Source organism: Prionailurus viverrinus, chromosome D2 (genome assembly GCF_022837055.1).
Source record: "Prionailurus viverrinus isolate Anna chromosome D2, UM_Priviv_1.0, whole genome shotgun sequence".
Classification (NCBI taxonomy): Eukaryota; Metazoa; Chordata; class Mammalia; order Carnivora; family Felidae; genus Prionailurus; species Prionailurus viverrinus.
In genome coordinates, this window is record NC_062571.1 from 31,954,181 (window position 1) to 31,981,409 (window position 27,229).

The 27,229-nt window shown below is 57.9% G+C and overlaps 1 protein-coding gene across 8 annotated transcripts in view; it reads left to right on the forward strand.

The window, feature by feature from the left end:
* PALD1 (phosphatase domain containing paladin 1) overlaps positions 1-27,229 on the forward strand; it is a 74,771-nt gene that overhangs the window by 23,556 nt on the left and 23,986 nt on the right. For 7 of the 8 annotated variants that reach the window (XR_007145424.1, XM_047825881.1, XM_047825879.1 and 4 more), the window contains exons 2-17: positions 12,191-12,404; positions 15,210-15,312; positions 16,551-16,730; positions 18,130-18,294; positions 19,110-19,270; positions 19,501-19,576; positions 20,336-20,487; positions 20,841-20,940; positions 21,142-21,246; positions 23,519-23,614; positions 24,054-24,182; positions 24,679-24,795; positions 24,873-25,028; positions 25,338-25,520; positions 26,644-26,784; positions 27,022-27,093. Coding sequence is in view for 7 of the 8 variants with exons in the window: in XM_047825881.1 (XP_047681837.1) it covers positions 12,220-12,404; positions 15,210-15,312; positions 16,551-16,730; positions 18,130-18,294; positions 19,110-19,270; positions 19,501-19,576; positions 20,336-20,487; positions 20,841-20,940; positions 21,142-21,246; positions 23,519-23,614; positions 24,054-24,182; positions 24,679-24,795; positions 24,873-25,028; positions 25,338-25,520; positions 26,644-26,784; positions 27,022-27,093 (2,121 nt within the window). In the remaining variant the exon portion in view is untranslated. Of the gene's footprint in view, positions 1-12,190; positions 12,405-15,209; positions 15,313-15,491; positions 15,595-16,550; positions 16,731-18,129; positions 18,295-19,109; positions 19,271-19,500; positions 19,577-20,335; positions 20,488-20,840; positions 20,941-21,141; positions 21,247-23,518; positions 23,615-24,053; positions 24,183-24,678; positions 24,796-24,872; positions 25,029-25,337; positions 25,521-26,643; positions 26,785-27,021; positions 27,094-27,229 lie in introns of those variants that run through there. The other variant, XM_047825884.1, reaches the window with a different exon arrangement.

Below are 27,229 nucleotides of genomic sequence, written 5' to 3' on the forward strand. Positions count from 1 at the left end.
TGTGTCCTGGGAGGTCCGAGCAGGAAAGGGCTTTGAGCGTCTCCGGCCAGCCGCTCTGGAGCGGTCGCTGACTAGGAGAGGCCCCGTGCTGGGTCTGGAGGCAGGAGGGTGTCCACGTCTCTTCCTGAGCTGGCAGCCAGCCCAGGGGCTCAGCTCCTGGCTGTACTGCACACTGGGCTATATTGCGCGTCGGACTTTCACAAAGGATCGGTTTTATACAAGGGGTTCAGCTGCCAAAACTGAACTTGAGTTCAGTACTGGGTTCTACTGAACTTGAGACCTCTCGGAAAGCCCAAGCTGGAGAGGAACATCTACCGGTGCCTTTGCTGCTCTGTACCGTAGGCCATCTGGGACCGGGGGTTGCCTGGAACTCTGGGGATGTGCAGGGTAATAGGGGCGGTGAGGGTGGGAAGAGGGGTCTTGAATGCCAAGCAAGGGAGTGTAGACCGGAAGCTGCAGAGGTAGAAGGTTGGGGACAGACCCCAGAACTGGGTCCCGGATCTTCACGGCTCCTTGAAGAGATGCTTCAGGCCCCTGTGGCATTCCTGGAGGTCAGAAGTGGGGTTCCAGCCTCAGTTCCCACTGGCCCTTTGGGGCCCAGTCCCTGGAAGCAGCGAGGAGAGCGTCAGCAAGGCCCTGTGTGGGGTCTCAGGAAACTCTAGGCTTCTGCTGACCCTGATACGCTCACATGCCCAACTTCTTGGAGCCGAGCAGGAGAGCATGTCCGGGCACTCTTAACCCTGTTCTCCCCAGGGTCCTCCCCCCAACAGTCCCAGGTGCATGAAACCTGGACGTGGACAGAGCTTCAGACTCTCAGGAACAGAATGACTGCCCTCCCAGAGCTGACTGGGCCTTCCCTGGGAATTTTTACATTCCCCTCCTCTTGCTCCCCATGAAAAATCCAACAGGCAGGGGCCCTCCCATCCAGATAATACCTTCTTATTTTCCGGGAGATCTGCTCCTCGGTAAGGCCCCGAGAGGGACACAGAGAGACTCCACGTGGGAGACACTTGCATTCTCTCTCTGCCTTTTTGGAGCAGTGGAGGCCAAGCGTGTGTGTAGAGCGTGGAACAAACAGTTAGCTGCTTAGAACTTTCTAAATCTCTGCAGCTGACTCGGGGAAGGTTGCTGCACCACACCGTGTAGCCATCAGCGGTGCCCTAATTGTCTCCTCAGCTGCCCCGCGGGCCTCGGTGGCCAGAGCTGGTATCTTCTATATCCCTTGAACCCTCATACCCCAGCATGGGTTGGGCTCACAGGCTCCCGGCGTCGCTCTGCCTGACTCTTCCCAGCAGGGAAACTTGACGTTCTCCTGCAAAAGGGGAAAGAAGTAAGTTCTGTCTTGTTGCCATGTGGCACGTGGTCATTGAGGGTCAAACCTAAAAATAATGGAGTGCATTAGTTAGGATTAGATTTGGCTGCGAGTAATAGGAAAAGCCAAATGACCGTAGTTTACACAAGATGGAAGTTTATTTCTAAGTCCTGTCCAAACCCAGAGCTTTGCGGCCCACGCCTGGGGTGGTGGTTCCACTCCATGGATTCCTTGGGGGACCTTGACCTCCGCCATTCCGAGGTGGTGGCTTCATGTGCTCGTGGTTCCAAGATGGCTGCGAAACATCAGTCATCACATCTGTGTTCCAGACAGCGGGATGGAGGAAGGGGGGGAAGGGGGCTCAGAGGCAAGGTTCTGGAACTTGCCATGGGACACTGCGCCTTATGTTCCATTAGCTAGGACTAGTCACGGGTAGCTGCAGGGCAGGCAGGGAGTGTCCCCCTGCCCCTCGTCTGGTTTGTTTCATACACACGGTGGGGAGGGAGGGAGTGGAGGCATTGTGAGCATTTTGGTCAAACTTGAGGACGTTCACAGGCTGAGAAGCTGGTCCGGCACTTCAGGGACTGATGGTCTCTCCCAGGGAGATTTTCCCAGGGGGGAGTCCGTCCTGTCTTGGGACCAGAAAGCCACATGCCCCAGGGCCAGCAAGAGGGAGCAGAGAAGCCCTTAGAGGTTAGGAGGCAGCCTGGTGGCAGTGGTCAGAGCAAGGGAGGTGGGCCAGGCTCTCCTGAGGGGGTCAGGGTCTGCCCAGGAAGTGTGGCCTGTGTCTGGGCTGCTGGGGCCTGAGCCAGAGGACAGACTCCCTCCCTGGAGGTGGCCCGGAGGCCAGAGGACTCATAGACTTGGGGAAAATACAGAAGGGCTTCAGGTGCTGTGACACAGGGGGACAGGACGTTGCCCCAGGGAGCCCTCTTCCACCCCCTCGAGGACAGGAGGGCCCCAGCACTGCCTTCCTGCCATGACACCCTGTGCTGGCACATTGCTGACATTTGCTACATTTGCTCGTGTGCATTCTCGTTCTCTCTCTCTCTCTCTCAACCATCCAAGAGTGACAGACATCAAGGTGCTTCCCCTCTAGACGCTTCTGCCTGGGTCTCCTAGGAACACAGTATCCACAGTATGATTAACTTCTTTATTCAACATACTATCCATATTCAGATTTTCCCCATTCTGGCCCCCAGAATGTTCCTTATAGCCTTTCCTCCCCTCCCCAATCCGAGCCCCCACAGAGGCAGAGCTTTCTGTCAGGCAGAGCTGACCCGCATGGGGAGCTTCAGAAGTGGGGGGGCTCCCCAGGCCTGGAGGCAGGCAAGTGGGGGTGCCGGAAAGGACCCTTTTCCTTCCTGAGGGTCCCACATTTCAGAAGCCTCAGGGGCCATGCTGGAGCATGTGGTGACAAGTGTGAAGGTCTTTGCTGGCTGCAGGGCAGGCGGGAGCCCCTCCTCTGCCTTCCACCTGTCAGGAGCCGACAGCTTCTCCCCCTCACAGAGGGCAGGGCGTCCCCCCCACCCCGCCCCACCTGCGGCCTCTCCCAGCTTTGGCACCCCATCTGCAGTGGGACCTGTGGCCCTTGCTGGCCCCCACTTGCCACAGCTTCTCAGCTGGCTGCCCAGTCCCTCTGCCCACGCTGTCCACTCCCGGCTCCAAGCCCACCCCAGCGTGCCGTCTCCGGGTGTGACAGAGGTGACCTCTCCCTTCCAGAACTTGGGCCCTCAGAGGCTCCCTGCTGTTTGCAGGCGGAAGCCCAGAACTCAGGGCCCACCCCACGGGGGCAGTCCACCCGCTGAACATTCCTCCACTCTCTGCTTTTAACTTTTAGATCTTGTTTTCCGTTTAGAAAAAAATAAAAGCAGTTCAAAAGCATACAGTTTAGCAGATAAAGGTCTCCTGTGATCCCCGACCACTGGTGGCTTTATTTATGTTTTGCTCTCCTAGTTTTCAAGAGGAGGCTGAGGGAAGGAGGCTGTGGAGGGATAGGTTTGGGCGGCCCTCGGAGACCAATTGAGGGGCTGGGCCTTGCAGCAGAAGCCAGGCGACTCTGCCTCTACTAAGCCGTGGAGCCTCGGGAAATTCCTGTTGGTGGCCCCGCTTAGTTGCCTTTTCTGTAAAGTGGGGACACCTGGGTGGCTCAGCCAGTTAAGCGTCCGACTTTTGATTTGAGCTCAGGTCACGATCTCAACGGTTCATGAGCTCAAGCCCCGCGTCGGGCTCTGTGCTGACAGCGTGGAGCCTGCTTGGGATTCTCTCTCTCCCTCTCTCTTTGTCCCTCCCCCGCTCTCTCTCTCTCTCTCAAAATAAATAAATAGACCTAAAAAAAGTAAAGCGGGGGTCAACAACCCCCTGTGTTGCTTCTTTTGAGGTTGTTGACATTAGCGAAGATAGAAAAACCACAGAGACACGAAAAATCCCACCAGGCTGTACGAGGTGGAGTAATTTTCATGGGAACATAGATGGTAACAGGCAGAGGGCAGTGGGGTGGGGTGGGGGACAAAGACACAGCCGAGGAGCGTGGTGGGGGGAAAGGGGACGCCCTAGGTGAGGAGCTGTGACCTTTGTCCAACTTTGAAACTATTACAAATAACTATACTTAAAAAAAAAAATTCCCAAAGTAATCATGCTCATTGTAGGAAATTGAGAAGCGAGGGATAAACCAGAGGAAAATGAATACCTCCCTGAGTGCCCCCACTCAGGAATATGCACCATGATGTCTAAGTAAACACCCTTCCTGTCATCTGTGCCCTCTTGTTGCTGGGGGCCACCCTTGTCCCCATCAACGACGGGCCAGGCAGGGCGGGGAATAAAATAGAGCTGACATGTTCTGTGATCCTGTGTGCAGCTCCTCCCTTGGGCCAGGCAGCTGACGGAGCCAGGAAGGACACGGGATGGCCCCTGCCGGGAACAGCATGCAGTGGAGGGGAATGGAGTGTTCCGTCTCGTGATGCTCATAGTGGGCTCTGGGTGTTGCGAGGCGGAGGTGGGTGTGTAGTCAGGGGGGGCTTCCTGGAGGAGCTGGGCTTTACCATCTAGGGTTGTGTGGAATGTGGGAGGGTGGGGGGGGGGAGGAGGGCCGTCCAGGTGAGAGGAGGATTGGGTGGGAGCGGCTTCTCTCTACACCCTCTTGTGGAGGACTGCCGGGTGCCCACTGCCCTGTGAGGCCTGGAAGCTGCAGGTGCCTTAGGCTGGTCATATGTTCATCTCATAAATACTTCCTGAGCATCTGCCGGGCCCCAGGCGCCGTCCTGGTGCTGGGGCCACGATGTGGATGAGTCAGGCACTGACCCTGCTCGTCGAGGGAGGCTGAGGTGACACCCATAACCCCATCAATGAGGCAGTTAGGAAATAAAAGGGGCTCGTGGATGGACAGAGGTTGTGCGGGCTGGTGTGGGCAGACAGCATCACCAGGGGCTCGGAGAGGCCTCCGTGAAGAGGGACATCTGAGCCAAGACCTCAGGAAGGGGCAGCCATGTGAACAAGCTGAAGAATGTTCCAAACAGAGGGGTGGTAGGTGTGCAGCATTCATGAGGAGGAGTGGGCCTGGGGCAGTGGAAGAAGGAGGGGGCTGTGGCCAGTGGCTGGAGCACGGAGGTGAGGACACAGGGTGAGTGAGGTCAGAGGGTGGGGCCTCCTCACCAGGGGATGGGTCTGGATGTTGCAATGTGCCCGGAGGAGATAACATGACCTGATTTAGGTTTTTGTTTTTTTTTTTAATGTTTATTTATTTTTGAGAGAGAGAGAGAGAGAGAGAGAGAGAGCACGCGAGTGCGCATGAGCCAGGGAGGGGCGGAGAGAGAATCCCAAGCAGGCTTCATGCTGTCAGCACAGAGCCTCATGCAGGGCTCGCTCTCACAAACCATGAAATCATGACCTGAGCCGAAATCAAGAGTTGGGCGCTGAACCAACTGAGCCCCCCCAGGTGCCCTGATCCTTCTGGCTGCCGCATGGAGAATGGATTGTGGGGGCACAGGGAAGGGGACACCAGCTGGGGGCTGCTCTGCTTGGCCCGCTGAGGAGCTGGTGGCCTGGACCTGGTGACGGCAGAGGTTGGAGGAAGCTGGAGGAGGGCCAAACCATTCTTCTATGGGGACAGTTCCAGAGCAGGCAGAGGACTTGCCCGAGGCCACAGAGCAGGGCTGTCCTGATTCTTGATTACAGCTGGAGGACGCCTCCATAAGCGGCCCACCAGACAGAGGGAAATGGGGAGTTATGTCTGTGCTAACTGTGCGTTACCAGGGAGGACACCCCAGCCCCGCTGGAGGACTGCTGAGCCCAGGTATTCCTCCAGACCTTTCCTTTTATAGGCTGTGTCTGGGTGAGGCCCCGTCAGGGAGGTTCAGGTCCAGCGGTGGCAGGGAAGGGACGTGGAGAAGGGGGAGAGAGAAGTGCCTTGAGGATGGGGCCCTGGGGGAGCCCCCGCTGCATGTCTGGCTGGCTAGGTGTTGCTTCCTGCATACTTGCCAATTTCATCCTCCTACAACCCAACCCGGGAGGCCCAGGAAGGGTCCTCCTGTCCCGGGTTAATAACAGGGGAAACTGACACGCAGAGAAGTGAAGCCACGCCCCCAGAGGCGCTAAGGGGTGGTGGAGATGGGAACCAGTCAGTTTTGGGCCCGCGCTTCACAGAGTCAGAACCACTGTGTCCCCAGCGGGGTGCCAGGCCATTGGAGAGTCACTTACAGCTTCCGTGAGCCTCCACTCTTCTCTCTGTAAGTGGGAACGCTGACACTGACTTTCCAGGCGTCCTCGTGCCTGTAGTAGAATTATTTTTACCTGCAGCAGTGCGGGGCTCGACTCTGACGGCCCCGAGCTGGCCGAGGGGTGCCCTCCGGCCCGCAGAGCACTGAGACCCAGCAGCACGGCCCAGTAGAAACGTAACGTGGGCCACCTGCGTCATTCTCAAGAGTTACGTTAAGAATGTGAAAAGAAGCAGGGGCCCCTTGGGTGGCTCAGTCGGTGAAGTGGCCGACTCTTGGTTTCAGCTCAGGTCATGATCTTAGGTCGTGAGTTCAAGCTCCACGTTGGGCTCAGCGCTGGACATGGAGCCTACTGGAAGAAAAAAAAAAAAAGAATGTGAAAAGAAATAGATGGACTTCATTAAAAAAATTTTTTTTAACGTTTTTATTTATTTTTGAGAGAGAGAGAGACAGAGCATGAACGGGGGAGGGTCAGAGAGAGGGAGACACAGAATCCGAAACAGGCTCCAGGCTCTGAGCTGTCAGCACAGAGCCCGATGAGGAGCTCGAACTCACGGACCGCGAGATTATGACCCGAGCCGAAGTCAGCCGCTTAACCGACTGAGCCACCCAGGTGCCCCTTCATGTTTGTCATTCTAACGTATTTCCCCGATGATGAATGATGCCAGGTGTATATTTCTAGCCTTATTTGGCATCCATATGTACCTTCAAATCTGTTGCCAATTTTTAAAAAAAAATTCTTTAATGTTTTTATTTATTCTTGAGAGAGAGAGAGAAGGAGAGAGAGAGGGAGACACAGAATCCGAAGCAGGCTCGATGCTCTGAGCTGTCAGCAACAGAGCCCGACGCGGGGCTCGAACTCACGGACCGCGAGATCATGACCTGAGCCAAAGTTGGACGCTTAACCGACTGAGCCACCCAGGTGCCCTGCCAATTTTTTTTTTTTTAAGATTTTATTTTTCTGGGTGCCCAACTGGCTCAGTCAGTAGAGCATGTGACTCTTGATCTCAGGATTGTGAGTTCAAGCCCCACATTGGGCATGGAGCCTACTTAAAAAAAAATGTTTTATTTTCAAGTAATCTGTACAGCCAATGTGGGGTTTGAACGTACAATCTGGAGATCAAGAGACACATGTTCCACCGACCAAGCTAATCAGGTGCCCTATCTTTTGCCCATTTTTAATTGGATTTCTTGTGAATTTGGTAGCAAGTTGTAAGAGTTAGCCCCTCTTTTTTGGGAGGGGACTCAGGGTTAAATGAGGTATTCTATGTCAAGTGCCTTGGTCCAGGAGATCGACCCCTTGGCCCTCGTGGGGCCTCCTCTCTACAGTCAGGGTCACTAGAGGCTAGCTCAGGGGTCTGTTTAGATCTGCCCCCCCCCCCCCCAAGGCAGGCACAGGCATCACACACTCCTGACCACACACCCTGATTTGACTAGCATAATTACACGTTTGTACACTATCTACTCAACGTTATCTCCCTATGCTCACAGCGGTCTTCCCCTTTGCCTCAGTCTAGAGTCAGTGTGGCCCAGTCAGGGAGCCCTGGAGTGGGGAGGCAGGAGCTCTGGGTTTTAATTCTGTCCTTGTGAGTTGGAGGACATCACATTCCCGCTCTGGGTCTCCGTTTCCTCGTGAGTAGACAGAGAGGGTTGGACTTGTTGACCTCCCGGGGTGTAGCCGGCTCTGAATCTGCTTTTAGGGGCCCGTGGTGACAGTCATTTGTGTTGGCTCCCGTAGGCACATCTTTTCCTAAAGCGGGACTTGAGATTTTGCAAGGGGGTCTGAGGTCCATCCCGGTGGGCAGGGAGGGCAGGAGAAAGGACGGGGCCAGGTGGTGGCTGGGGTCCATAGCTCACATGTAGCTTTCCGCTTCGGTCCCAAGAGCCAAACTGTGCTTTGGAAAAGCCCGCGGGGTTTGCCAAGCCTGAAGGTCACGGCTGCTGCACCAGGGTGGGGCAAAAAGGGGGGGGGCTTGTGAGCTTTGGATTAGAGATGGGGAAACTGAGACCAGAATAGTGGCGATCCAGTTCTACCAAAAACTGGATGAAAAGAAACAGACTTGGACTCACGGGGTGTTTCAGGCTGTGGCCTTGGGAATCCGCTCTTGAACCTCTCGCCTGTCCTCCCTACTCCAGGATCCAGAGTGGTCATCTGCAGCACCCCCTTGGCTTGAATACCACCATTGACGAGAAGCTCATCACTCCGCAGGCTGGGCACTTATGCTGTAGCATCAGGCGGGTAGTTGACGAGCCAGAGCTCATATTCCAGCTCCTAAAGTTGAATTCTTCCTGGGGAAACAAGGTCACCTCTCTGCCAAGGGTTCCGGACATTGTTTCTTTTTTCTCGAGAATGACTGGGTGTGGAGGCCGGAGGGTGCATGTCTGTGTGGGGGACTTTCTCAAACGCCGTGATAGCTGTAGCCCAGATGTTTCCGTGGCTTCTTTAGCTGGCGGCTGAGGGCTTCTGTGGGAGCAGTGAGTCCCAGAGTCCTCACTCCCTCCGTGGGAAGCCGTGCATCCCTCCACCTCTCTGGGTAGGCTGTGTCTGGGGTGCTCTGGCAGAGCATGGAGTGGATGAGTGGGGGTCGTACAGATCCAGGAGGGAGGGAGGGGGCAGTGTGGGCAAGCTCCTGCTCTCAGGGTGAGCTGTGAAGAGGCAGGGAGGCAAAGCAATGAGGAGCCCTTCCCAACGCCACCGCTCACCAGGGGTCAGCCGTCCTCCTTTGAAAATGGACAGTGAGGCTGGACCTTACAGGGTTGTTGGGTGGTTGGTGCTTCGTAGATGCTTCGACATGTTAACAAACAGGAGTAAAGGAGAAGGTGAAAGAGTTCCTGGGTTTGGTGGGAAATAGTCTTCCCTCAAATTACGGTTTTCTTCCTTTCTTTCCCTTTCTTCCTCCCTCCCCCTTCCTTCCTCCCTCCCTCCCTCCCTCCCTCTTTCTTTCTTTCTTTCTTTCTTTCTCCAAGAATCCCTAGCAATCTGGCAAAAACTCACGGACCCCCTTTTCAGACTGTTTTCAAGTGCACAAAATATATGGGATGACAGAGGGAAGTAAGTTGCATTCAGAGAGCTATCAAAATACAAAAAAACAAATTGGTGACGTGCTAATACAGGTTGTTAGTTGTTATTGTATTAACTAGATCACCTAGTAGGTACATTAAGGTTAAATTTTATTTATTTACTTTTTCAGAGAGAGCGTGAGAAAGCACCAGAGGGGCAAAGGCAGAGGGAGAGAGAGAATCTCTGAGCGTGGAACCTGACACAGGGCTCGATCCCACGACCCTGGGATCATGACCTGAGCTGAAACCAAGAGTCGGACGCTTAACCGACTGAGCCACTCAGGGTCCCCACTGATGTGTCTTTAAAAAATAAAATTTGGGGGCACCTGGGTGGCCGTGTGATGCAGCCTGCCTGTGAGCTCTTTGGCTCCCGTGTCCCGGGCTCTGCAGCCCGGTGGGGAGGGCCTTCACGTCGATCGAAGGAAGTGCTGGGCTAGTGGAATTCTTAAGAAACCATCCAGGCTCATGGACCCCTTCTTTCAGTTTCCCTCACACACCCCACCTTCCCCATTCTCCCCCCAAGCAGAGGTTTGAGCACCCGGGACCCCAGCAACTCCCCCTCCCCCTGGGCTTACCGCCACAGTAGGGGTGGGACCACCGGGACTGCCGGTCTTGGGAGCCAGATCCACGTGAATCTGGAAGAGCCTTTGGGGCCATCCCGTCCCTCACTGTCATTTTACAGATGGGGACGTGGGGAAGTTGCCCGGGGCCCCTCAGCACGTGGCCAGGAGGATGAGGCCCCTGTGCTAGTTAGCAAGCCGCGCTCCAGGCAGGGTGGGGAGGTTTCAGGGGAAGAGTATAGAGCGGGAAGCCTGGGGATCCCGGGGCTTCACCCTCCTCTAGACTGTTTGGAAGCAGGTCAACTTTCAAAGGATATTGTCCTTCCTCCACCTCGGACCCTACAGCTGTGCACATATGTCCTTCTAGGGCCCCAGCTGGGGCCTGGCGTCGTCCGTGGAGCCCGTGACAAACAGGGGTGGCTGGGGCCGGAGCCGTGGGAGTGGCGCAGGGTAGGAGGGGTGGGGGGGGGGGGGTCAGCCACAGCTCAGCACGAAGGGAGCCGGGCCTGGCCGTGGCCGGGCAGCTGTGATCAGCTGCGGCCTCCTGTAGGCCCTTCCCGTGTCCCGTCGCCCGTGCCCTCGTTTGGGACAGCTGCCCATGTTGTTGTTGGAGGAGGCTGTTCCTATCTGTGCCTCCTTGGCCCAGACTGCCCGGCGGGGTCTGGGGAACTTGGGTGAGCTGTGTTGGGGGCCTGCCACGGCAGGTGAAGTGGAGAGAAGTTTCTGGCTCTGGGGCCCACTCGTGCAATCTGAGCAGCCTGTGTTTCTGTTTAGGAACAGAGGCTCATCCCCTCCATTTTTGACAGGGGGGAGGGGGAGGGGGGGGGCAGGGAAGGAGACAGAGACAGGGAGGGAGGGAAAACTTGGACCCTGTATGATGGGACTCTCCTAAACACAAGGTGTGCGTGTTACCAAGGCTGTCACATGGCTGCTGGGAGTTTTCAAGGATGACAAGGCTGGGCCGGAGGGAGAGAAGCAACCCTTTCCCGACAGGAGAGGGACAGGGACAGGGACAGGTGGTGGTTTGGGAGGGTTGGAGGAGGGGTGGATGAGTCTAGTCATTCTGTTTAGGTGGCTCTGCGGAGGGGTAGCCTGAGTACTCCCCCAGGGCCCGGGGGAGAGAAGGCACAGTGAGTTCAGCCTCCAGACTGACCCGCTGACCCCTGACTGCCATCCCCTTCCTGAGGTGCTACTCCCGGTTTTGAGACGGCGGGCAGGGGGGGGGGGGGGTTGCACCCTCCTGTCCTGATCCTAGACCATCAGGTCCACCAGGGCCAAGGGCTGCTGGACCCTCGGAGCTCTGCGAGCCTGTCTCCCACGCCTTCCCTTCGGGCCACGTAGAATTCCCGGCCCCTTGCCTGTCCGGCAGCACTGTGGCTCTCCGACCGGGGCCAGGCCCTCTCACGCCCTCTAGCAGCCCCTCACTGGTCCCCAGCCGCTTCCCCAGCCATTCTCTCACTTGTGTTAAACGGGCCTTAACTTTATGACCCAGTGTTCGGAGGAGAAAAAAACAAAAGAAGACACAAATTAGCCATAATTGCATCACTTGGTGATAACTCCAAATAACATCTTGATGGGTATCTCCCAGATTCTTCTGCCGATACGCTTTCATGAATTAAAATGGGATGGCAGGCGGTCCTTGCCTTGCAGCCCTGTTTCCTAGATGTCTTTCCAAAGCCATCATGATGATGTTTTTAGTGGCCGTTTAGCCTTCCGCCTTAGAGATGTCCCGCACTTTACCCAACAAAGCCCCTGTTGTTGGCTGGAGGTTGTTTCCTGTGTCTTTTGCCATCGTAACCAGCACTTCTGGGAGCGACCCATCTTCGAAGCCTGGTTTTTGCCTACGTCCTTCAGTATTTCTCTGGGAGAGAGCCCCACCAGGGGAATCACTGCATCTAGCAGGTGTCCAGCCTGCCTCATTCAGGGCCGAAGCCTTGGCCGTTGATGGTGGTATTGATGACCGTGATGTCAAGTTCAAGGGCCTGGTGCTCTCACTAAACCCTTGATCTGCTGAAAGCTCATGTTGTCCGGATGTCCCCAGCCTCATTCCGTGATATTCATGCCTAGAGTGTCCTCCTGCACCCTGTTCCCATCCACACCCTTCAAATCCAAGCCTGACTTCCCTCTGTACCTGCTGCCCCCCCCCCCCCCACCCCCGCCCACCAGTCTTCCCACTTCCCCGTGTCTGGAGGGCCTGGCCCAGTCACTCAGAGCCCTAGGTCCTGACCTGGTGTGGAGGGTTATCCCCTTCCTAACAGTCATGTTTTTGCCAGAGGAGTGTAACTGTAAGGGGTCAGGGGCCGTGTGTTTATCTTTTTATGTCCGTCACCCTCCCAAAGCAGCAGCAGAGGGCCAGGCACATAGTAGGCACTCGGCAAACGCGTGGAAGGCAGCACACCTGCCCTCCGTCTCCAGCTACAGGGAGAGCTGGCCCTCGCTGGGCCTCAGACTTGGCGTCTACGCAGGGGAGGTACAGGTGGGCCAGGTCCCCTCCTGCTGTGGATTTCCCCACCCCTTCCTCCACCACGTGCCCTCTCATCCCACAGGTGTTGGGGCCTGAGGCTGCCAGCAGACTATGGGTACAACGGCCAGCACAGCCCAGCAGACGGTTTCGGCGGGTGCCCCCCTCGAGGGCCTCCAGGGCGGTGGCCCGATGGACGGTCAGCACTCACCCAGTGTCCACTCCTTCCAGACCACAGGCTTGCACAACAGTAAAGCCAAGTCCATCATCCCCAACAAAGTGGCCCCCGTCGTGATCACGTGAGTGGGGGGGGGGGGAGAGTGGCCGTGTCCCCAGAAGACATGCCTGGAGGGGTGGTGGCATGTAACACCTAGTCTACAGACTGCCCTCACAGATGAAGACACTGAGACCCAGAGAGGTTGCCCAGTCGGTCTGGAGTCACACGGCAAGCGAGTGGCTGGGCGGGTCTCTTAGCTCGTGTTACTTCTCCTGTCCACAGGGCTTAGAAGCATGGCGAGGGACGAATGGCTGTGGGGGTGGGGTGGGGACACCCTTTTGAAAATCATTTGTGGCTGAACATTTTCAAAGGGAGTTTATGTACTTAGACGCATAGAATTTAGACTTTTATTTTTCCGCAGCTCGTAATTAGGGTTCAAAACTGAGGTTAATACCAGGTGGTTAAAGGGCTATGGCTTGAAAGGCTGGGAGCTGTTGGTCAACTCTCTTAATTAGGTCCTTCAGGCACAGTCCCGGAAGAGGCTGAGGGTTTGTTCCGGCACCACATCTTGAGACCTCTGGATACACTGCATGCATCCAGAGGAAGAGGGCCAAGAAGGGGGCTCTGCAACCCTGCCTGCCCTGTGGGGTCACTGAAGGAGGGGGTGCTGTGAACCAGAGGCCCGGGGGCAGAAGAGGCATTGGGTCTGTCCCCTGGTGAATCGGGAAGCCTTATCTTACATGGACTCTGCCTCTGGGCCCCTCCAGGATGCAGGAAGTAGGACATGATGAGCTGAGGGTGAATTGTGTTCCACACACAGAAGCTGGGCAGAGACCCAGCAGATGGGACTTTCTGTGTAAGGAAACCCGAGGGGTGGGAATGATAAATCCGGCCCGCTGGCTTTGGGGCCTGACAGGAAGATTGTCATAATCCATTGCTGTGCTCATGATCAGGGGAGAAGAAGAGATGTTACATACAAGAGACTCGACGTGTATTCTCTCTATCAGAGGTGACACATCTAGGTTTGGCCCTTGAGGGGCGGTATAGGAGACGCACATCCTGGGCCTTGCTCTGTGCCCTGGGGCAAAGCATGTTCCCTCTCTGGGTCTCATTTTTCCTATCAGATTGTGTGGGTTTTGATGTACAGAATATTTAAAATTTTTTTTTTTCAACGTTTATTTATTTTTGGGACAGAGAGAGACAGAGCATGAACGGGGGAGGGGCAGAGGCAGAGGGAGACACAGAATCGGAAACAGGCTCCAGGCTCCGAGCCATCAGCCCAGAGCCTGACGCGGGGCTCGAACTCACGGAGCGCGAGATGGTGACCTGGCTGAAGTCGGACGCTTAACCGACTGCGCCACCCAGGCGCCCCGATGCACAGAGTATTTAACCAAGTGGTATAGCTCAGGAAGGTCACGGGCCTGCTGTACAAATCTGCCACAGTGGGACTATGCATGCCTCCTGGAGCCAGCGTGAGCACAGCATCCCTTGGGTTGTAGTGTGTTTGGGTGCAAGGGACCTTAGAGATCACCTAGCACAGGGGCTGGTGAACTGTGTCCTGTGGGCCAAATCGCACCTAGCATCCGTTTTCGTGAATAAAGTTTTATTGGAACACTGCCGTTCCTATTCATTTATATACTATCTGTGGATGCTTAACACTTCAGGAGCAGAGCTGAGTTGTTGCAACAGACACTGTGTGGCTCACAAGCCAAAATTATTTACTACCCAGTTCTCGATACAGAAGGTTTGCCGGCTCCTGATCTAACACGTTTCCGATCAGATGTGAAAACTGGATCTAAATACCCCAAACCCAGCTTCTGGGGGTAGAGGATTTGCCCAGCACGCGGTGAGAGGAGGCAGAGCTGGGAGCGGGATCCCCGGTCTCTTGACTTCTCGTCGAGTGCTCCCCTGCCCCAATCATTCCTCCGCCCTGCCTTTCCTAGGTGCAGTTCCTTCGTAGAGAGCAGACGCCGGGGCCCGAGTGCCGGGAGGCCGTCTCACTGTCATAATCAGCACGGAAGCGTGTTGTGTCTTGAGGGCACAGACCCGCCCTGGCTTAGCATCTGCAGAAATCTGGTTTTGTACCCCTGGGTTTTGTTTGAAATGGCCCTGTGCGGAGGTAGCGGGGCTACTAGTAAGAATTATTGTATCAATAGACGCTTACTGTGCCCAAGGCCCTTGGCTGAGCACTTCCCACACAGCAGTGCACTGAATTCTCACAGCAGCCCTAGGAGCTGAGAATTACTGGAAACGGAGCCACAGAGAGAGAGTGAGGAACTCCAAAGCCAAGAAATGGCCGAGCGGTGGAGTTGGGTTCGTGCCCGGGTCACGGAACCCCAAAGCCAGAGTCCTGAGCCACCTCACCGCGCTGCGGGCTTGTTCTCAGAGACGGTGGGGGCGCCAAGTAACCCTCGAATTGGAGACCTTAAACAAGGCCTTTCTCTCTGCACCAGAGTCCGGGAGGTGCGCCAGGCTGGAATGGCCACTTTGTGATCAGCTAGGCGTCTCCTCTCTCGGTGCCCCGCCACCATCAGTATCTGCTTCTCACCATCTCTTCTGGACGCTAGCTGGGAGGAGAGAACGTAGAGGCACCCACCTTCCCTTTAAGGGAGTGACCCAGAAGTTGCCCCCAGCACTTCTCCTCGTATCCCATTGGCCAAAACTAAATCACATGACCAGCCTAGCTGCGAGGGACGCTGGGAAATGTAGTCCTCAGCCGGATGGCCAATCACAGTTCCAGGTTTCTGTACAGGGGACACAGGCCGCCTCTGCTACAAACTTGTAGCTGCCTGGGCTACAGGGGTGGCCTTGTTGAGGGGTCTGGTGAGGGTGGAGGGTACCCTGATCGTCAAGGTTTTCTGACTTGGGCTCCATTCTGCCCTGGCAGGTACAACTGCAGGGAGGAGTTCCAGATCCACGACGAGCTACTCAAGGCCCATTACACGCTGGGCCGGCTCTCAGAGGCCACCCCTGAGCACTACCTGGTGCAGGTGAGGTCAGCCCTGCCCTTCCCTCCCCCGGCGGTCTTCCCCACCCCCATCCTGTCCTCCTTCCTCACAGGTTCCCTCACTCCTCCTTCCCCCCCACCCCACCCCCTCACCTCCCACCGACCCCGGCCCCTTCTCTGCTTCATGTCCTTACCCCACCCTCCGGAGTCCTCACCCACTTCCTCTCACCCTCTGGTGTCTGGGGTCACTGCTCTTCTCTTCTGCCAGGCCCCTGCCTGGCCCTCGCCTGCCCGCACCCCTCCCTCGGAGCAGCCGGAAGAATAGGTACCGGGCCTCAGACTGCTCCCCTCGGCCTGGGGATCTCCATCCCGTTCTCGAAGCTCCAGAACTTCTATTACTTAGCTATTTTCCCCCTCAAATATCCCCTAGAAAGCGAGGTCCCCAAGGACAGACGACTTTTCATTTTTCTGGTTTACTGCTGTAGCCCCCAGCCCCAGAACGGTACTTGGTTCTAGCAATGTAGGTGCTCAATAAATAGTGAATGAGTAATCATGCCGATTAAGCTATATTTGTTGAAGGAGTAGCCGGGATTTTCTGGCATTTGGAAGAACTGGTTCCTTTTCTGATCCGTCAGGCAACGTCCTGTGGGTCGTACTGAAGGCAGGGGCCTGGACAGGTGATGCCAGAGTTCATTTGTGCCCAGGAACGAACCGTCCTGGCTTCTCTTGCCCTCCCCACCTTCTACTCAGCAGTCATTGCATCCATTCACTCCAGCTGGGGAGGGGAGAGACCTGGGCAGCCTCAGAACTTCAGGACCTTAGGAAGGAGCTAGTTTAGTCTTCCTCTCGCTGATTCCTGGGGCCCCAGCTGTGACTCCCTGCTTGGGCCCCTTCTCCATGCCCTTCCACTGGCTGAGGGAGACATAGGCCTTCCTCCTGGAGAGCTTCGGGCCCCACCCTAGAGTCAGACTCCGTTTCCTGCCGCAAGATGCCTCTCCCTGCTTGCTTTCCTCAAGGCCTGGCTTCGACGCTGCCTCCTACACGAAGCCTTCCCTGATTCTCCATCAGGAGGAGCTGTCTTTCCCTTTCCCATGCTAGATGAGACCCTTCCTGGGATCACAGATGGTCACATATTTTGTCTTTTCCAGAAGTCTGCAGACAACTTGAAGACCATGTCCCCTGCCCCATCTCCCTGCTCTTCATCCTCTGGGGCCTGGGACAGGGCTGTAGAAGATGTCCCTGAGCCATCTGAGTGACCCCTCATGTCTCTCCCCCTGCCAGGGTCGCTACTTCCTGGTGCGGGATGTTGTTGAGAAGATGGATGTTCTGGGCACCGTGCAGAGCTGTGGGGCCCCCAACTTCCGGCAGGTGCGGGGTGGGCTCACCGTGTTCGGCATGGGGCAACCCACCCTCTCCGGATTCAGGCGGGTCCTCCAGAAACTCCAGGAGGATGGACACAGGGTAAGTATGACTGCTTCCCAGGCAGGGTCTAGCCCCCCAAGTCTGGCAGAGGGACTCCTTTGCAACTTCAGAGGTTCTGGAGGGGCCCGGCCCCGTGATGGTGGCTGGTGACCCAGACCAGGCTCTGCCAGGCCTTGAATACCGTGATGATCACCGTGGTCAGCATGGTTGGGAAATTCTGGGTGAAAATTTATTGCCCTGTAATGTGTGGACACGGGAGCCCTGAGGTCAGAAGCCCCTTACACACCCCACTTTGAGAACCTTGGAGAAGTGAGAGGGTGACAGGGTGACAGTAGGGTCCAGGTCATAACAAGAGTCACACACACGTCAACCCTATGAACGTGGGGTGGTTGCTCCCATTTCACAGGGGAGAAAACCGAGGCCCAGAGAGGATAAATGACACAGCTTATGAGTGGTGTCCCCAAGACCCGAACTAGACATCTGGACTCGAAATGGCAGCTTTTTTTTTTTTCAACGTTTATTTATTTTTTTTTGGGACAGAGAGAGACAGAGCATGAACGGGGGAGGGGCAGAGAGAGAGGGAGACACAGAATCGGAAACAGGCTCCAGGCTCTGAGCTATCAGCCCAGAGCCCGACGCGGGGCTCGAACTCACGGACCGCGAGATGGTGACCTGGCTGAAGTCGGACGCTTAACCGACTGGGCCACCCAGGCGCCCCATCGAAATGGCAGCTTTTAATGATTCCTCTTTCCTGCCTGATCCCGAGGTGGGGTTTTGAGTGTCTGCAGGACAGAGGCTGAGGGTCCACTGTGATTTCAGGCTCAGCGTGGGCAGCCCGAGTCTGATTTGACCTGGGATAGCTGGAGAGTCCTCGAGTGAGCCAGAGTGGGGTGGGGTGTGAGCCCCGTGCAGCTCGCGTCTTCCCAGCTTGATGGCAAGGCCCACGGGGAAGGGTCTGGCCGCTTACCTCCCTCCGTGTGTGAGGTGTTCAGTGAATGACTGCACGGGGGACGGGGAGACATCCATTTTTTTCGCCTGGTGTGTACCAAGCCCTTGGCTTATCCAGGGCTTTGCGCCAGGAGCTGGGGGGATGTGGAAATGACCAGGATACCGTTCGCTTGTAAGGAACCTGTAGCCATGAAGGGAGACATACGCACTGATAATGCTAGTACGAATCAGGAATTAACACCATGGCTTCGGACAAAGGGCTGTTGGCCCCGAGGAGAGGGAGAGGCGTCGGGAGCAGGTGGCCTTTGGACTGAGCTTTGCTTGGGGGGGTGGGGGGGGTGGGTGGGATTCATGTCGCAGGGAGAGGGTGGGGTGACGGGCGCTTGAGGAGGGGGGCACAGCCTGCACAAAGGCACAGGGGTGAGGCAGCGGGTAGGGTGCCCGTTCCGGGTAGTGGCGACGGCTTCCTTCCTCCTTCGGCTCCTGGCAGGAGTGCATCATCTTCTGCGTGCGGGAGGAGCCCGTGCTGTTCCTGCGTGCTGGTGAGGACTTCGTGCCCTACACACCTCGAGACAAGCAGAATCTTCGTGAGAACCTGCAGGGCCTTGGACCTGGCATCCAGGCAGAGAGCCTGGAGCTGGCCATCCGGAAGGAGGTGAGGGTCAGTGGCTCGGAGGAGGCCGTCCCCCCCGGTAGGCCGCAGGCAGCTGAGCTGGGACGCTGACCCCCAGCCCAGCTTTGCTGTCCCCCACTTTCTCCCTTGCTTGGGCGAGCAGCTGTCTGCAGGGTCAGCTCACGGGAAGCCAGAGGAAGGGCTGGCTGTTCCCGGCTCTGTTTGCCTGGGCCCCTTTCCCGCCCTGCACACCTCCTCCACACTCAGCACCCTCATTTAGCCGAGGAGTGCCAACGCTGAGGTTCAGCCCTCTGTGAGCTGTGAGGCCCGGGTGAGTGTCTCCTCTCCACGGGCCTCTGTCTGATTCTGAGGGGCTTCTGTTCTCCTCCGTCACGACACGGAGGCCCGTCAAGGTTCCTGAGGCTGTCGACACACCCACCGCAGAGGTGTGGAAGTGGAGTGTGCGGTCACGGTGCCCCAGATGGGCGGGAACCTCGTTGTCCCCCGTCTCCCTGTGAGGCCTCGTGTCCTCTAGCGCCCAGCTGACTGCACGCCCCCTGTCCTTCAGTGTGATGGCTTAGCTGATTCCTGCGGTGCCCACTGGGAAGGGCACTTCCTCCCTGGCCCCGGTGGGGGCCACGTCACCTTCGTGTAGTGGCTGCCCTCAGGCCACTGGCCACCCCCATCCCGTGGGGACTCCCAGAGCACAGAGCACCTGTGGCCAGCTAGTTCCCGCCGGGGGAGGAGCAGCCGATCCGGGGCCTCCATGCAGTCTACTGACTCTACGGCTCGGCCAGGAAGGCCGGGAGGGGACTGGAGGTCAGTCATGGCCCTCTGGCCCCCACTCCTCCCTCTAGATCCATGACTTTGCCCAGCTGAGTGAGAACACGTACCACGTGTACCACAATATTGAGGATCTGCTGGGGGAGCCCCATGCTGTGGCCATCCGGGGTGAGGACGATGTGCACGTGACCGAGGAGGTGTTCAAGCGGCCTCTCTTCCTGCAGCCCACCTACAGGTACTGAGGGCCGGTCCCGCCTGGGGTCACCAGATGACTCGGGGCCACGCGGGAGGCCGGTGTGCTGGGCATGGGTGTTCTCGGGCCGTGCTCTCCAGCTGTGGCCTCAGTTTCACCGTCTGCAGGTTGGGCGGAATTCCCTACACCTCTCTCTCCCACAAGAATGCGGGGGCGGGGGGATGCCCAGGGTGGGTAGCCTGCCTGATGGGTTTCTCCCCCTCACCTGGCAGGTACCACCGCCTGCCCCTGCCAGAGCAAGGGGCCCCCCTGGAAGCCCAGTTTGATGCCTTTGTGAGCGTCCTTCGGGTAAGTCAGCTTGGGAGGGGGTGGTGGGAGCACGGAGTAGGGACAGGTCCCTGGAGAGCAGGTCTGTGTCTAGGCCCTGTCTCCATGGAGATGCTCAGGGCGAGTGTGGCCTCTGGCTTTCCTCAGAGGAAGGCTCCCTTCTGTGTTGTGTAGGAGGTCGAGTGTGTGTGTGTGTGTGTGTGTGTGTGTGTGTGTGTGTGTATCTCTGTGTGGGGTGTGTGTGGGAGTGTATATTCTCTAAGGCCAGCCAAGCATTGGTGGTCTGAGGGACTGGGCTCTGGGCAGGCTCAACTGCTAACTTGCTGTGTGAGCTTGGACGAATCACCTGACCTCTCTAGACATCAAGTTACTGTAGCTAAAAAATTCTTATCTGTAGGCTTCTGAGCTGATGTTTCCTGAGTACTGGTGGTGTTTCTTCTCTAGCCCTTTCGGGAGGCCACCTTATTTAATTTGCATCTCGTGGGGTGGGGGGTTGTTAGATACAGGCCTGGCCTCCTGGGCAGTCTCACTTCCAGGACCAGCTCGTGGAGTTCCCCCGGGGCCGGGGCAGGAGGCAGGGCCGAGCTCCCGGGGGCAGGTGGGAACAGATCGGGCTTTGAAGTTTAGTAAAAGAGGCTGAGCCACCTGCCTGTCTGGGTCCCCCTTGCCCAAGACTGTGGGGCAGGGGTGGGCTGATGTCACGACCCCCTCCCCTGACTTGGGCCCCAGCAGAAGGGGTTTTCAGGTCCCCCTGTTGCTGACGGTCATGGTCTTTCCCAGGAGACCCCCAGCCTGCTGCCGCTCCGAGATGCCCACGGGCCTCCCCCTGCTCTCCTCTTCAGCTGCCAGACAGGCGTGGGCAGGACCAACCTGGGAATGACCCTGGGTACCCTCATCCTGTTTCACCACAGCCGGGCTGCCTCGAGGCCGGAGTGAGTGTCCCAAGGGGCTGCAGGGATGAGTGGAGGAGGGGGCGGGCTGCCAGGATGCTGGGGACACGTCAAGGACCCAGGGCCAGAGCTGGAGATGGGGCGTGTGGGGTTCGTTTCCTGGGTTGCCGCAGACTTGCTGAGTCACGTGAAAAAAGTCGCTTGACCTTTCTGGGCCTCAGTTTCCCCAGTAGGGAAAATACTCCTTGCTTCCTTCAACCTGAATGGGGAGGAAGACTTGGAGCCTGTAGCCCGGTGCCCCTCAGCGGCCACGTGAATGGAAGCGTGTCAAGAGGAGGACAGGAGTCGAAGCCTTTGGGAGCACTGACCGTGCTACTGACCCCCCTCCTTGTCAGGGCTGTCCCCCTGCAGACCAAGCCACTGCCCATGGAGCAGCTCCAGGTGATCCAGAGCTTTCTCCACATGGTGCCTCAGGGCAGGAAGATGGTGGACGAGGTGAGTGAGGGGGCTGGCGGCCAGCCTGGGCGGTGGAGGGGCCTTCACTGCTCCCCTGCTGGGCTCTCTTCCTCCCCTGACACCTCCCCCTTCTAGGCAAACCGTTCTTTCCTTTTTTCTTCCCGTCTGTCTCCACCATCTCCCCCGCCCCGCTCCCTCCCTGCTGCCCTCCCCTCCTCTCTGCCCGGGTCGGGGTGCCAGGTGGACAGAGCCATCACCGCCTGTGCAGAGATGCATAACCTGAAGGAGGCCATCTTGGAAAACCAGAGGAAGCTGGAAAGTGTCCGGCCGGCCGGCCCAGCCCAGGTGAGGCACAGAGAGGGTCTGCTTTTTGCCTGAGTCCTGCAACCTCATTTTGGTAGGACTGTTGACTGGTTTCTTGCCGACGGACTTTTTCCTGGTCGCTTCTTCTCCCGGAGAGGAGAGGTGTTGATAGAGGAGCTGGGCCTGCAGGAAGGACGGACAAGGAAGAGTGGAAGTTTACTTTCCCTGGCCAGGTCTCCTCGCTGCAGAATAAACAGGATGGAGGAAGCGGCTGCTGGCGGGGGTGCCTGGGGCCTCTTGGGCCCAGAGACTTCCCAGACTGCTCATGGCTCCCCCTGCAAATCGGTCCCTTGCTGTGTCTTTGGGGAGGCCAGGGTTTGGTCCAGGGCGCTGCTTCTGGAAGAGCGACGGGCCCTGGGCTCTCTCCGCGGCCCTGTCCCTACGCTCTGGGGAGAGGGGGTTGTCGTGACAGTGTTTGCGCACAGCGCGTGGAAGGAATCTAAGGCCTGCAGAGACTGTTCCTTAACACTTAAAAAAACGTTATCTCTTGAAAGCAATAGCATAGTACAGAAAATTGAGAAATTAGAGAAGGAAAAGAGGCACCCGTCATCCCTGTGCGGCTTTGGGGCTGGCTTCCTTCCATGTGCTTTGTGATGATCTTGTGTGGGGGCCCGGGGGACGGTTTGCGTCCTGCTCATTGCCTTTCCCTTCACTCTCTCATGCATCCCTGCTCATTGTCCTCGAGATGTTTGCTGGCTGTGTCACTTAAGCCCATTGGGTGGCTCAACCATTGTTGGCCTGGGGGTGGGGGGCAAGGGCACGGGCTATGGCCTGACCACCTGGGTTCTGGTCCCGGCCGTGCCACCTACAGCTCTGTGGGCGTGGGCAACCTGCTTAACTGCTCTGTGCCTCAGTTTCCCGACTCGTAAAACGGGGCCACTAATCATAGCCACCCCGTAGGATTGTTGTGAGGACCCACCAAAGTAAGAGCCATGAAGCACTTAGCAGGGAGCCTGGCACAGAGCAGATGTCCCTGGCATGTCACCTGCCGTGGTTTACTAATCGGCCCCTCCTGTGAGACAGTTGAGTTGCTCATCAGTGCAAATTCTTTTGCATCAAGAAAACTTCAAGAAAATGAAGCTGTTCTTTATTTAGGTTTTTCTCCCTCAGTCTAGAACAGAGGTTGGCAAATGACGACCCATAGGCCAAATGCAACCTGCCACCTTGATTTTGTAGATGTTTTATTTTGTTGTGTATTTTTTTCGAGAGAGCATGAGGGAGCACAAGCAGGGGAGGGGTAGAGGGAAGGAGAGACTCTCAAGCACGCTCAGCGTGGAACCCAACATGGGGCTCGATCCCACGACCCTGGGAGCATGACCTCAGCCGAAATCAAGAGTCGGACGCCCAACCGACTGAGCCAGCCAGGCGCCTCTGTTAAATACGTTTTATTGGAACATGGTCTTGCCCGTTCATTTCAGGACCACCTGTGGCACAGCTGGAAGAGAGACCCTAGAATATTTACTGGCCTTTTATAGAAATAGAAGTTTGCCGACCTCTGGCCTAGATTCCCAAAGATGGGATTAAATGTAATCCAAGGGCATGGCCTTTCTTTCGGGCCTCTATGAATCTCGATTGCCCTCCAGAAGGTGTTACTGACCCAGCAGGAGAACCCTGAGATTGGAGGGTGAAGAGAGGGACCTGGGATTCTCTCTGACAGCTCCCTACCCAGAGCATGCTGGGCTGGGCTTAGGACATTTGTTTGGGGACCCAGCTCTCCCTGCCCACAGCTGTGTGACTGAGCAAGTCACTTCATTTCTCAGAACCTCTGTAAAGTAAGGATAATGATAACGGCCCCCTTGGAGCACTGTTACGAGGGTCTTTCTGTTTTCTTGTGGGGAAGGTCACGGTTCTTAAGGGAGGGCCTCTGGGTTACAGGAGGGTGTTTTTATCTACTTGTTTCTTCAACACGATCGTGCACGGCCCCTGCAATAGGGGTGGCCTTGGTGCGAATGGGAGTGGATCCCAGCCTATTTCTGGGCGCAGAACCTGTGGGGGAGGCTCCCTGCTCCGATAGCGGTAGTCCTGGTGGAGTCACCAGCGGCTTTCCCGGGGCCACAGATGAATCCCAGCAAGTGGGATAGGGTTAGACGCTTGGAAGAACTTCCAGCCTGGCAGAACTGTGTCATAAAGGGAGGGGAGATTGTGTCCTGGGGATTTCAGAGGCTTAACGTCTGCCCTTCTGGGGGTGGGAACGGGGTGGCCCCAGGAGCCCCCTCTTTACCACCGGCCCTTCTTCCCCATCACCTCCTCTCAGGGAAGCAGCAGCCAGCATGGTGTCCGGCAGAGGGCGCTGCAGAGCCTGGAGCGATACTTCTACCTGGTCCTGTTTAACTACTATCTCCATGAGCAGGTGGGGCTGGGGAATGAGTGGACCCACAACCCCTTCTCCTGGGGTCCCTCCAGGCCTCTCCACCACGGTGACTGGCATGGGGTCGCCAAGGACGCCGATGGAGCGGGGGAGGAGCATGGGGACGTGTGCGCTGGTCGCAGAGGAAGGTGGGTGTGGGGAGGCAAGGAGAGACCAGATAGAGTGGTGGTCCTAGAGCAGGTCAGGCAAAGAGCGGGCTCACCTCTCTCTGCCCTGGGTTCGTCTCTGTACCCTTAGGCAGGGTATCAGAGCCTGGAAGGCTCTTGCTTTGGACCTCCTGGTCGTCTCTCTCCAGCCTCTCTCCCCTGCCCTGGACCATGATGGATGTCTCTTGGGGGCTCCCCCACCACAGGGCAGGCTGGGAGAGTTTGGGGTGGCCTCGTGCCCCTGAACTCCCATCTCTCTCCGCCTTGGGCTGCAGTACCCGCTGGCCTTTGCCCTCAGTTTCAGCCGCTGGCTCTGTGCCCATCCTGAGCTGTACCGCCTGCCTGTGACCCTGAGCTCAGCGGGGCCTGTCGTCCCTGGGGACCTCCTCACTAAGGGCTCTCTGGTGAGTGTGGCCGGCTGTCTGGGGACGTAGAAATGGGTGTGGGCCGGCCACGGGGCCCGTGCGCCCTCAATTCCTGAGGGGTTGGGTTACACATTGGTCCCCTTCACAGGAGGCAAAGGGGTGATGGCCTTTGGGGTGGCAGAGTCCTCCTATGGGTGACGTGGGTTGATCTCAGGCCCCGAGAAGCATCTGCCGCTTTGGCCATTGCTGTGGTGCCCTCTCCTCCTCCGCAAACCCAGGTGCTCGGGACAGGGAGTCAGGAAACCTGGTTCTGATGTCTTTGCCACCGGCCTCTCATCTTTGAGCCTCACCTTCCTCATCTGGAGGGTGGCCAGTATCGCTCTGCTCCTTGCCAGGGTGGTGACGAAGTTCCAAGTGTGCAAAAGTGCTTTGTAAACCGTAAAGTGCTGCTCCCCGCCCGCCTCTGCCTGCCTTGGGCCAGGCCCTGAGTCTCAAGGCAGCTGCTGCGGTCACAGGCTTGCTGCTCTCCCCACAGGGGGCGGACGACCTCATCTCCCCAGACGCACTCAGCACCGTCAGAGAGATGGACGTGGCCAACTTCCGGCGGGTGCCCCGCATGCCTATCTATGGCACAGCCCAGCCCAGCGCCAAGGTGGGCACCCCAGGGGTCCCAGGGGGCTCGGGGGAGAGGGTGGAGCCCTTTCACTGATGGCCCTCCTGTCCCCCCAGGCCCTGGGGAGTATCCTGGCCTACCTGACTGATGCCAAGCGGAAGCTGAAGCATGTCGTGTGGGTCAACCTGAGGGAGGAGGCCGTGTTGGAGTGTGACGGGCACACCCACAGCCTGCGGTGGCCTGGGCCCCCCATGGCCCCTGACCAGCTTGAGGTGAGGCCGTCCTGCCTTCTGCACAGCCCTACCTCGGACCCACCCCCGGCAGGGTCTTCAGAAGATTCCGTGCTCCTCTTGTAAGATGGAGAAACTGAGGCCCCAGGAAGAGCAGACTCAGGGAGGGCTGATTTAGGACTCCCATTTCGGCCATCTCTCCCCGCCTCTGGGTCTGGCTCTCACCCCTGAGGCTCAGGGCAGGGCTGCTCCCCAAAGCCGGGACTGGTCCTGGCCATGGCAGGCTTTGGCCTTCCGGGGTGGCCTGGAGGCTGCCTCGGTGGCCTGACCCTCTGTCCCACCCTCCTCTAGCACCTGGAGATCCAGCTGAAGGCCCACCTGAGTACGCCTCTCCCAGGCACGGGGGGGCCACCGACCCACAGGTTCCAGACATGCCTCACCACACGGGAGGTCTTCGCCCAGCACCGTGGGGCCTACCCCGGCCTGACTTACCACCGCATCCCCATGCCAGACTTCTGCGCCCCCTGCGAGGAGGTGAGGGGGCTGCGCAGGCCGGGCCTCTGTGGGGCAGAGGAGGCCCTCTCCCGCCTCCCCTCCGGCCCGGGCCTCGGCTGTGGGCACAGCTCTCCTGGGGGCCTGGGAGCTCGTTCAGCCTTCAGATTTGGCCCAGGTGGTTTATTCACAGCTTCGCGTCTGCATGTGCGTGTGTGCTTATTATGTGTTGCAGGTGTTTGTGGCGAATGTGTGTCTGTTGGGGAGGCGTGTTTGGAGCGGGTGTGGGTGTCACTGTGGAGGTGTGTATGTGCGTGGTGGGTGTGTTCGTGTGGAATCTGCGACGTTCTTCTGGTCTTTACCGGGGGATACGTGGAGAACGTGCCTTTGGGGAACCGTGTGTTGTCGTGTGGGTATGGGGTTTGTGGAAAAGGGAGCTGCGGAGTGCTGGTGTATGACCAGGGTTGTGTGGGTGTGGTCTCCGTAGGGTTGTGTCTTTGCAGGTGTCTGTGTGGTTTGTGTCTTTAAAGTATGGGGGATGCATCTGGGGGGAGGTGTGCCTGCCACTTCCGGCATGTGGGTCGCTGTGCGATGTGTTGGGTGTTTGGTGATGTGTCCGTGCGGAGTGTGTTCTGTGCCGGGGGTGTGTGGGGACTTCTGATGTGTACCCTGTAGTAGGTGGTGGCTGGGGCTCGGATTCCCTGCCTCTGTGGGTCTGGTCGCCCATAGTTTGTCGCCCCCTGGTGGACATGTGCTGCAGTGCTCTGCTGAGGTCAGACCCCTGCCCTCGGGCTGGGTGGCGGGTTGGGCCCTTCCCAGGGAGGCAACAGGGTCAGGGCCTGGGAACACAGCTCATGGGAGTGGCATACACGTTTTGTGTCCTGGCAGTGTGTGTGTGTGTGAGTGTGTGTGTGTGTGTGTGTGTGTGTGCTCGCGTGTCTGGTCCTGGCGCCTGGGGTAGGGGTGATGGTATACAGGGGTGTGGCCATTTACGTGCACGTGGTGAGTTGAGTGGTGAGCGCACAGGTTGTGAGCCTGACCCAGAACCTGGCACGGAGTATCCTAGGACAGCTGCTGGGATTTGCCGTTTGTGGGGGGGGTGGGCCATGTTGGGAGCCTGCGGCCTCGAGCACCTGCCGACTTAGCCCCTGGTCTCCCCACCCAGGATTTCGACCGACTGCTCGAGGCCCTGCGGGCTGCCCTCGCCAAGGACGCGGGCACCGGCTTCGTGTTCAGCTGCCTCAGCGGCCAGGGCCGGACCACGACCGCCATGGTGGTGGCTGTGCTCGCCTTCTGGCACATCCAAGTATGCGTGGCCTGCCACGTGTGGATGGGGCAGGGTGGGGCTCGGTCCGGGGACGCTGGCTGCGGCAGGAGGGTGTGGGGGGCAGAGATGGGGCCTGGCGCGGTCCTGGAGCCTCTCCCATCAGTCTTGGGCAGAGGGCACGTGGGGCTGGCAGCGCCCCCAGCAAGGGGCTCCCCGCAGCGGGAGGGCGTGGCCTGGACAGAGGTGCTCCCTGTACTAGCAGCTGTCCTCCCTCAGGGCTTCCCCGAGGTGGGCGAGGAGGAGCTTGTGAGTGTGCCCGATGCCAAGTTCACCAAGGGCGAGTTTGAGGTGAGCATGCCCCAAGGGGCCCCCGGGGGACGCCTGGGCGAGGGGAGAGGGCACGTCTCACTGGCAGGTCAGGGGACCCTCAGAGCTCCTCTTCATGACGTCACCTTCTTCCACCTCATCATCTCCGTGCTCCCCT